This window comes from Chelonia mydas, chromosome 5 (assembly GCF_015237465.2).
Source record: "Chelonia mydas isolate rCheMyd1 chromosome 5, rCheMyd1.pri.v2, whole genome shotgun sequence".
In the NCBI taxonomy this organism is placed as follows: Eukaryota; Metazoa; Chordata; order Testudines; family Cheloniidae; genus Chelonia; species Chelonia mydas.
This window is the reverse complement of record NC_051245.2, coordinates 44,157,299-44,168,479: the sequence shown is the minus strand read 5'-3', so window position 1 is coordinate 44,168,479 and position 11,181 is coordinate 44,157,299. Positions and strand designations below refer to the sequence as shown.

The window sequence follows — 11,181 nt, the reverse complement described above, 5'->3', positions numbered from 1 at the left end:
CTCTAACTCATTGCTTTACACAGCACTTCACGAAATCTTGAGAATGAAAAGTACTATAACAAAAAGCAATTCTGTATTTTTACCACTGTCCAGGATACCAGAATTTGTCAGCACAGAACTGTGGCTTTGCTGCAGTAGCTTGTTATGGATTTGAAGACAGGGCCATACGAGCACTGTGTTCCCTAAAACGAAATCCAGTGATTCTTTTTGACTGCACTGCTTCTAAGTATAGCTCTGCAGACAAAATATACCAGCTTTTGTTGCCATTGAGTTCAGCCAAAAGAAAAGGGACCAGCAATTGGGAGTTGGTTTGTTGATTGCAGCAGATGTTCAGTTTTTAGAACACTGGCAGCAGGGAAGACCAGCACAATGAAAACAATGCATCATCTTGTTGGCTTCAGCTAACCACAGTATGTAATTATCAAAGAAGCTGTTACTGTACTAGTCTATGATTGGATAACTGAATCGTTTTGATTATCCTGTGCCAAAATCTTTTTTGCTGTGCTCTGTAGCAGTGCTAATCTGTCTGCATGATCTCAGATATGCATTGTGTAGCAGTGCAAAATTACATCTAGAAGCACCAGACAGGGGGATGCAATGCATTTTGGGGGCCCAATTTCCTCTCTAAACTATATAAGCAATATCTCCAAATATAACTTTGAACATATGACATCCAAATCTGTATCTCTTATTATAAATTCCATTGAATGTTTGCAGCATTCCATGTGAACTGTTTGCAATAAGTTGATAGAGCAGTGGTTTTGATATGTACAGTCAGTCTGAAAACTGTTTAAAAAAAACTGACTGATCAGCACTTCCCAAACTATGCCACATCTTAAACTTGCTTTTTCTTCCAGTAAAACTCTTTCAGTTCACAAGGCAGTATGTTTCCATTACAGACTATCTCTCATTTGAAGATAGATATCCACACAGTCCTACACAGTTTCTCTGTGTGCCATGTAGTGTCATTTTCATTTAGCCCTTTTTTGTTGTTGTTGTTTTGCCTTAGGAGCCCAGCTCCTTCCAAGTCTCTCTGGTGTCTCTGCTGTTTATATACACACACACGTTTATTTCCCAGGTGGTCTTGCCAGTATCCAGGACTACAAACATGGCTGGCATGACTACATAAATTGCCTACATACCCTACTCTGCAGCTCTCCCAGATTCCTTCCCTGAGATCACTTCCTCCCCTTCAGTGATAATGCCCCCCGTCCTGGGAAGAGTACCCTGCAGGTACTTAAAGACAAGCCTGGAATGGAGTTGCACTGGTGCAACAGGATTCTCTTCATAAACGTCAAAGGCTGGTAGGTTCCCCAATAAAGAACAGAGTGGGAGGGTTTTAAGGAGAGTAACGAGTGGGAGCATCCATGGAGCTGTACTACCAAGGAGCAAGATAGGGAGCAGAGAATCCCAGGAGCAGAATTGAGGCAACATGGATCGCTAGTGGATGTCCAAATCTATGCAGATCTTGATGGCTAAAATCCTAGCTTTTTCTGTGATGAGTTTTTGAGAAGTAAGCAGAAGGCTTCCTTCCAGCCCTATTTAAAGAATTCCTAGAAAAGTCCATTTAAAAAAAAAAAAAATCAGTTTCCTCTACTCTAAGCAGATTGTTCCCAGAGGAGCTTGGGACCATAGTCTCAAGAATAGGATCCAGATCTCCCAAGTTCTTTTCCTTGTCCTGGGCCTTGCCCATCCTTCATCTTATATCTCTTTAAGTAAGTAGTAATGCACAATCGTGGGTAGCCAGCATAACCACATTTCCTGAAGTGCAACTGCTTTTCTAAAATGTTATAATTATTTTTAATGTGTCAAAAAAGAGCCTTTCAATTTTGAAACATTTATAGAGTTTTGTTGGATCAAGCAAGGACTGGAAGGCGATGAAATGAAGTTTTCTTCTGAGGGATCATGATGCTTGTATTTTTGATTGTTACTCAAGAAACCACAACATGTAGAAAGAAATCTGCCCTTCAAGAAATGAAACAGCTCAATGGAGAGTTTAAAATTCTTTTCCTTTGCTGCTGCCAGCTTGAATATGATAGCCAGTTTCTTCCCCCCTAAGTCAGGTCAACTTGAAGGCTTTAAGAGGAATCAACCAAAAGAAAAAAATAGTGTAGGATATTTTTATCTGAAATAATAGCTGAGTAAACGATGAATTTTAAGATTTTAAAATATAATAGAAGTCTTAGATTGGAAACAGTGAGGACAATAGCGGAAGGCTGAGTGACTGACAGTTGCTTACCTCCTTCTTCCTGGTAGGTGGAGTCATATCAGCATGACGTAACAGTGCAGATTGTGGAATAGGGAGGGAAGGAGAACAAACATGCAACAATTATATTTAATTCTGCAACTGAGGCTATACAGTCTTTAATCCTTTTAAACTAGGGGATAGATAGCATAACTGATAAGAAAGTTCAAACAAGTCAGTTTTTCCTCCCCATTAATTCATCATCTATTTCATGGTATCATGAGTGTGAATGGCAGCCCTGCAGTCAGCTCAAAAGCTGTCAGGATGATATCTGTACATGTCAAAAGTGGCTGTTGTCTGAGAGCTGAAAGTAGTGGGTTTTTTAAGTCTTACACACTTTTGTAGTCAGAGTCCTAAGGATATCTTTGGGGAAAAGAAACCTTAAAAGTGATAATAACGAAAATATCTTAGATTCTTTCCCTTGTGTTCTGTTAATGAGATGTTATGATCTCCAGAAGGATAAACTGACCAACAAGCCCTGACTGAAATGTGGAAATAAGAGCCAAATAGGTGGAACCTTTGCTAGCTGGGGAGGGATAGCTCTGTGGTTTGAGCATTTGGCCTGCTTAACCCAGGGTTGTGAGTTCAATCCTTGAGGGGGCCATTTAGGGATCTGCAGCAAAAAATTGGGGATTGGTCCTGCTTTGCGCAGGGGGTTGGACTAGTTGACTTCCCGAGGTCCCTTCCAACCCTGATATTCTATGAACACAGAAGCTTCCTTTAATAAGAAGTATTTTATTTCTTTCCCCAGATGTATAATTAATGAATTATAACAAATGGAAATAGTATCTCTAAAAACTAGAGAGACAAGGTGGGTGAGGTAATGTCTTTTATTAGACCAACTGCTGTTGATGAAAGAGACAAGCTTTCGACCTTAAACTGACCTCGAAAGCTTGTCTCTTTCACCAACAGAAGTTGGTCTAATAAAATATATTGCCTTGTCTCTCTAATATCTTGGGACCAACACAGCTACAACTCCTCTAAAAAATAAAATACATGGGGTACAGCAATACTTCTCCTCTCCTCTCAATCACTTCTTTTAGACACTCACGCTTCTCAAGAAACATAATTAATCTCAACAAAAAAAACCCTTAGAACCTAAAAATTAAACACTAATTTTAATGGAAAAGTTAAAAGTGGTCTCTAAAAAACCAGTTTGAAACATTACATCAGTACAAAACAGATAACTGGCAATGCCTTTAGAGAAGGGATATGTAATAGAAAAGGTCTTCTATTACATATTAGCAAAAGTTGGGAGCTTTGTGAAGCTGATGCAATAGCCACCAGATAGATGAAGCAATACTTCCATCACTTGCAACCTCCACATTGTGCTTTAGCTGGCAAAGAAAAGTGCTTGAATCTCCTGCACAAGAATTCAAAACTGCACTTCGAAGCACAAGAAAGAAGAAATGAATTGAAAAAGGCAATGCAAAATGCAGGGATGGCCGAAAGCTATTAGATGAAGGCAGTCTCTGCTGTGATAACAAAGGCACAAAAGCCCTAAAGAGTTGGTACTCACAGCCGAGGTGGGCATAAAATCAAACCAATGCTCTCACCATATGTCAACAGTGGACAAGTGTATAGCTAGATCTTTTGTTGCCCAGTGGGAGGAGGCTTTTACACAGAGATTTCTGAATGCATCCATTACTGGACAGATTTGTATGGCAAAGCTGAGAAAATGTAATGACAGCTGAACTCATAAACTGGCTTCTCTCTCTCTCTCTTTTTTTTTTTTTTTAAAAACCTGTGTGTTAGCCTTCTATAAGATCTGGCCACTGGCAAGCATGAAATCAAACATGTGACTTTAACTATGAAAGAACTGGATAGCCTTGCCTCTGTGACTCATTAGAACTTTCCAAGTGAAGTAATATTTCCCAGCTGGCCAGCAGCTTTGACCCTCCATTTTAAAGACATATAACTGACAAAGAACACGAAAATGAGAGATTTATGATTTTAACTGTGTTTCTAGTACAATCAGGGGGTGACATTAGATCCCCAATACTGCTTAAGAAGCAGCAGATTTGAATAACCCAAGGGATGAAATCACAGTTAAAAGGGTAAAAGAAATGAGGTCAAAATATATGACTAGAACCCTGAGTCCGCAATTTTCAGGTTGCAAATGTAGTAGTCTACATCCAAGGCCCCCAGGCTCCAGTTGCTGCTGGGTCACAACGGGGGTCATCGTCAGGGTAGAACACAGGCACAGAGTGTTTATAGTAGTACTGCAGCCGGGAGAGCAGTTTTTTCACAACGCCAGGATATTTTTCAGACAAGTCATTTCTCTCCTCAGCATCTTTAACAACATCAAAAAGCCAAAGTTTCTTTGTTGGTGGGTCAGATGATAGAATCTTTGATTCACTGAACAAAGGTGGTGGTGGGAACCAGTGGCTGCAGCCTACAGAAATAGGAACAGATAAGGGATTAGATCTCAGACACCCAGGGAAAGAGTAGCCTCATACTTGGGATTTGGTGTTTAATATGACTTGTTTAATTTCAAAGAAATTCAACTGAAGTTGCCTCCAGGAATCTGGTTTTCTCACTGCAATGTGAGCACAAACACAGATTCAAAAACCATGACGTCAGGAAATACATTGTAAATATTTGCCTACTTTTAAACAAGGCTCCGCCCTCCTAGTTTTTACATAGTAAATCATGAAAGTTGAGAAAGAGAGTAAATTACGGAAATGCAAAGTTTATTACATATGAAATGGGATGAACTGGAGCGAAGGTAAATCTCTAGGGGGAAAAAAAAAATCATTTCATTACCTGGATACCCAGTTAGTAGTTTCCACTTTCCATGTCGAATTGCAGCATGTATGGATATATTGAAGATTGAATCGTCCCATGGAAAAGAATTATCCTGTGGTGAAGATGTCCTGTTGTCAATACCAGGACCTTAATGAAACAATAAGATAGATTTAGACATATTTTGTAGTTAAAGATTTTTTTAAGGATTTTGTTAGGAAACAAACCAATATAATGTAATATTGGAATACAAACATGTATTCTGCAAGACACTTATTCCACATAAGTATAAGTGGCTATGCTACAATATAGAACTGACAAACTAAAAGAAAAAAAAACAGGTTCAGAGTTAAGATTACCATTTCTAACATTCGTGATATTTATTTATACACTTGTTCTAACAGAACTGTCTAATATTTTAAAACTCAGATCTTCAACCATACAAAAGCTTTGCATGCCCACATAAATTGTTTGTGCAAACATATTTATATGTACACACAGGTCGCTGCATGTGGAAATACCAGTTTGCATGCAAATACAGTATTTGCATATGCAACGGCCTGTTCATGTGCAGTTTTAGAGCAGAGAACCCAAATTTTAAAAATTGATGCTATGTATCAGCCTGTGTTTGTTTTCCACCATCTACCGTTACAAGGGAATTCTTGTGATAAGATCAGAAACAATGACGCGAAGAGATGTCAAGATAACCCAGTTTGATGCTGTGGCATCTTTCAGGAGGTAGTTTTATTATAACATTTGAGTTGGAAACTATCAAATTAGGGAGCCACAGGGACTGGTGTGGTTGGTTTTTGCATCTACAGCTCAAAACAGAATCAGTGGGATGTGAGTTACAGCTGGTATAACTGTTATGTCAGACTGGATGCTGAGAGTAATACTGGAGATTAAGCAGAGAACAAATCCTGTAAATCACATGAGGCAATATAAAATGCATTTTATTTAAAAAAATGATATATGCACTCTTAATTGATTTTATATTTATCAATAGATCCACAGATATAGATATATAAAATCAATTAATAGCACATATACCTTTTGTAAAATAAAATTTTTGCTCAAACACAAAAGTTCCATTAAATGATGTATTATTTTTCACTGCAAGTTATGGTAAGTGTATTTCTAAAGAACACAAAAGTATTTTAGTTTAGTTCAGGATTTCATTAGTAATTTTGTTTTGCTAGTCAAGTCCAAATGAGCTTTCAATTAGTGCAACTTTTTGGCTCTTTAGCAAACACATCTACAAAGTATGAACTTGAATACAACTTGTTTGAAATATTTTGAATAATTTATACACACACACAGAATTCTGTCAGTCATAATCTACCTACTGTAATACTCTTATCTTGTGCCAATAACTTTATTATCTGTTGCTCAGTCAGGTATGTTGTTTCACAAATAGTACAGGTCAACTCTCTTCAGAAATTGCAGCTACAGAGAGATCTATATTCATACAAGAACAGCATATGCTATGTGACAGATCTATCTATGGTGCATTTATCAGATGCTAAGCACTACAGTATCTAAGCACCAGATGCAATATTAAGATAAGCATAAATATTACTGATATGGTCTCTACCCTTGCCATCCTATAGTTTGTCCCCTTACACTTGGATCTTTCTTCCTGCATTAGTCTTTCTTTCTCCTTCTCTCCCACTCCACTATATTCTCTGCCACCTCCAAAATAAAATTCTTCAGCTTCTGTTATTGCAGGTGAGCTTCTGCCAACCCCCCGCCCCAAACACTTAGAAACAAACAAACAAAAAAATCAAATTCTGCCAAGTCTAGACATTTACTCTTGTATCATCATTGCTAGTCCTGTGCAAGTGGTGGAGGACTGTTTGTATACAAGATGGACTGGAGTGTGATGGGCTTTGCCTGACAAATGTAGGATGTAGGAGTTACAATAATGCAGTCTCGAGAGAGTGAAATACTACAGCTCACCTTCTCCATACAAAATGCTCCCTCTACCATCAATTATCATAACTGCAAATAGGAGCCTCTCTTTCTCTACAGCCCACCAACTGAGCATTCCCCAACAGCACTATTTTCCTCTCAAATGCCTGTTTTTTGACACTATAGCATTTTCACTGTTATAAGAAACAAGTGAAGTTTCATTCAAAAGTTGCTGTTTTAATATTTACTGCTACATCAAATATATTGGTATCAAATGTCATAACATATTTGGTGTAGATATTTGATGGGTAACCAAAGAAAGCATTTAAATAGCATATCTATATAGGAAAGATAGGGACTTTTGAAAATTTTATCCCTAGTTGAACTGACTTAGGAGCCTAAATCCTATTTTCAAAACCGATTTAGGAACTTAGGAGCTCAGTGGGATTTAGGTTCCCAAGTGCCTATGTCAGTTCTGAAAATGGGACACAGATTTCTAAACCACTTATGCACTTCTGAAAATTTACCCTAGATCTTTTTTCTACTACTGTGCATAGTCTCTGTATTAGATGCACTTTACACTGTTGGGCCTAAAGTTTCAAAAGTAACTAATGATATTCAGAGCCTAATCTGGATCTTTAAGGGGCCTGATTTTCAGAGGGCAGGTGCTCAGCACTTCTGAAAATTAGGCCCCTTTGGGGGCAGGGATAGCTCAGTGGTTTGAGCATTGGCTTGCTAAACCCAGGGTTGTGAGTTCAATCCTTAAGGGGGCCAGTTAGGGATCTGGGGAAAAAATTGGGGATTGGTCCTGCTTTGAGCAGGGGGTTGGACTGGATGACCTCTTGAGGTCCCTTGCAACCCTGATATTCTATTCTAAGATGTGTCAACTTGTACATAAAAAAATCAAGGCATCCAAAAATGCTAGTCACTTTAAAATTTAGGTGTTGAATTACTAGCATGATTCATATTTTACTTTACCATTTCAAAATACACACACTTGAGTTTAGAAGTCCAAAAAAAGCACAGTTGAGTAAATTATGTAAACAAAAGCCTGAATGATGACCAGAACAGGTGTTTCTTTTTATAAAAGCTTGTAAGTGTAATTGATTGGAACATCATAATTCAACTTGCTAATATACAATCCTATAAAATACATGTGAGCCAACCAGTCAATTTTGAATGAACCAAAAAAATTGTTTATCTACATGTTTATGTGCACAAGTGAATTTGCAGAGAGACTTTTGGGTACATTGGTCTTAAGGTGTGGGGAAATTGCAGCTGTAAGTCCTTGCACAGAAGATAAGAATACTGAATAGCTCAATATTAAAATTTTGGTTTTACTGTACCTTTAAAAATTACATATACAGCATCATCATAACTTTAAAATAAATCTCAAAAGACAATCCCATTTCCTGTACAAGTGGTTTCTCCAAAGAGATCAGAGCCAAAACTCACACAAAGCATGTGGTAGCATTGCTAACATAAAAAGAACTTTAAAAGTTAAGGATAAGAGAAGGATAGAGTAAACCGACACAGGAACATTGGCAATGGCTATCCACACAGATAACAACAAACTATATCAGTGTAATCTAGGAAACAAATCAAGTATTCACTCAAGGCTTGATTCTCATTTACAGCAATATAAATCTAGAATACCTCCATTAAAGACAGTGGAGTTACTATAGATGAATACCAACGTAACTGACCCCTAGATTATATTTTAATTATATTTGTACAATTTTACATTAAAAACCAGGACTATCAACTAATAATTAATATTTGTCATTATAAGAACATAGGATTTGCCAGACAGAAGAAGCACTTGGGTATATCCAGTCAAGCATCCTGCTTCTAGAAATGACAAATATCTGATGCTTCAAAGGACAGTGAAAATACTCCAAAACCTCCTTACTTTACCTTCTTACCCTCTCTCCTACTTGCTCACTCTGTTATCTTTTTTCACTTGATTTTGCATCATCTGTCATGCCATCCCTTATGCTTGGGAAAAAAAACTTTCCACATCCCCTTCCTCCTTCGAAGCCCCACTTCAAATCCTTTGCACTGTCCCATGAGTGCTCTTGTCCCATGCCTTGTTCAGGTTAGATTGGCAGCTCTTCCAGACAGAGAACTAATCTTTCTATGTACTTCTGTACATTTACAGCACTCTGGGTAACCCAGTACATCTAACCAAGTGTGCAGTGCTTTATCGAGATGGGGAATAGGGAGAATGATTCCTTCCTGACCTCTGTAGTGATCGGCATACACATAACAGGTAATTTGTGTTCTTTTAGCATGTACAGTTATAGTTATTGATCAGACTTATCCAACTCTTAATATCTTTTCATGGTATTTGACTGTCGCTTCTGATGTCCAGAAATTCCACACACACATCATATATGCTCCATAAAGTATAATTTCCTTTAATTATTCTAAATGACTGACCATTTAAAATAACTGAGTAACCTCTTGGTTCTTCTGATATTATTTAGTGGATGTAGAGAGGAAGGGACTGATCCAGTTATGAAGGGACTACCTTTTATATCTTTAAATATCTCAGTCAAGTCCTCTCTAATGCTTCTTTCCAGGCTCAGTTATTCTGGTTTGTGTCACTTCTTTTTCTCTGTGTCTCATCGTGCCTGTAAAAGTCTTCATTTCCCTTCTCTGGACCTTTTCAACATGAAATTGGAGTGTAAGAAAAAGTATGTCAGACACAAATTGAATCAGAAAATGGTGAAGAAAAGCACTACACATGGTATTTATTATCCAGGCTGGAAATTTCAAATCTCTCTCACTTACTGTTTATATTCCTTATGACTTGTTTCAAATTGATTCAATCTTTAGACTTTCAATTGGCAAACAAAACAACTCAGACAAATATGCTGTGACAATTTACATAAAAAATTTCAGAATAGTCAATGCCCATTCTGAGTGGATTTACAGGACAGAGAAGAGAGATAATCTGAATTTCAACTCTTTTGAACCAAAGTTCAAATTCCTTGTCACCCAGTCCAATATATAAATTTGTAGATGGAGATTCATTAAAGTGTGATAAAAATAATTATAGAGAATATTAATTAGAACTTTGTTCTCTACTCTTCAGTCATAAAAAGATTAGCCAGCAGATAAAAGTGAAAGATTTCATTTTTTAAAAATGTACTATGGATACAGTCTCTCACATATCAGTGTGTATACAGGACACTTATAAGAGATGTAGTGAATGTATATGACTCATTATTCTCCCCACCCCTTTTCTCTCCCTAAACATAAGGCTAGCTCAAGTAATTGGTAGAATCTTAAAGAGCTGAGATATAAATAGCCAGTACATCTATGAAAGAAAAGGAAAACTAACCTAAAATATTATCCTTCAGTCTGTGATTAAGATGATGAGAATGAACCATGCTGAGAGGAGAGGTTTTTTAAATGGCAAGAGATCAAAGACTACAGTTTTCTCTAAAATGGCATTTTGTGAAATCCCAACCACATAAGTTAGAGGGTCCAAAAAAACATTGCTTGAGGCACACTGTATTCCTATGCAGTGTGGGCTCATATTCCAGTGTGTAAGGAATACATCTGGGAGTTTTGAGAATAGTTTTGGAGTAGGAGGAAATAATGTTAATTTAATACTTAGTTTGGAAAGGGAGCCCTGTCCTAAGAGTTAATCCAAAATGGCTGTCAGATGAGCCACGTCTCTGCAGGCCACTGTGTTCGAACAACAAACTTCTGTATTTGTAATGAGCTAGATACAACTGGTGTCCAATGTGGAAAGCAGAAGCAGACTAAGCTTATACCTCCATTTCCTTATCTATGAAGTAGGGATGGTAACACTTATCCACCTTTGGAATGTGCACTGGATTTATTCAGAGAAAAGGTGCAAATCATTACCATTTTCCACAGTTTGTAGTGATATAATATTCCCATACAATACAACCACAGACAACTATATGACAGGGAAAAATATAATCATAAAAGGCTATAAACTTCATCACAAACCAACTGATGGAAGAGAGAATAAAGCAATTATTTTAGATCTGTTTCTGTTCTAGCATAACCTCAGAATAGATCCTGTCAGTTTAAAAACCTGAATAGTGCATATTATGAAAAACCACTGAAATCCAGGATGAGAGGGGATTCCAAATTGACTGTCAGTCTTTCCAATAAAAACTGGAAACACATCTAAGACACATACTAGACAGGTGCTATTGTTCGAGGCCAGTTACATAAAGTGCATTTAATGAATTCCAGCAAGTGCTAGAGATGCCATCATCGTCTTCCCTTTTCCC

The 11,181-nt window shown here is 37.5% G+C and overlaps 1 protein-coding gene across 5 annotated transcripts in view; it reads right to left on the bottom strand.

The window, feature by feature from the left end:
• Positions 1–3,346: 3,346 nt before the first annotated feature.
• Positions 3,347–11,181, bottom strand: part of ARSB (arylsulfatase B) — a 96,842-nt gene continuing 89,007 nt past the window's right edge. For 3 of the 5 annotated variants that reach the window (XM_043546797.1, XM_037902958.2, XM_037902957.2), the window contains 2 exons: positions 5,012–5,140; positions 3,347–4,640 (listed from right to left, as the gene is read on the bottom strand). In XM_043546797.1, the coding sequence (XP_043402732.1) occupies positions 4,375–4,640; positions 5,012–5,140 (395 nt within the window). In that variant the 3' untranslated portion in view covers positions 3,347–4,374. Of the gene's footprint in view, positions 4,641–5,010; positions 5,141–9,434; positions 9,569–11,181 lie in introns of those variants that run through there. The other 2 variants (XR_005225965.1, XR_005225966.2) reach the window with 1 other exon arrangement.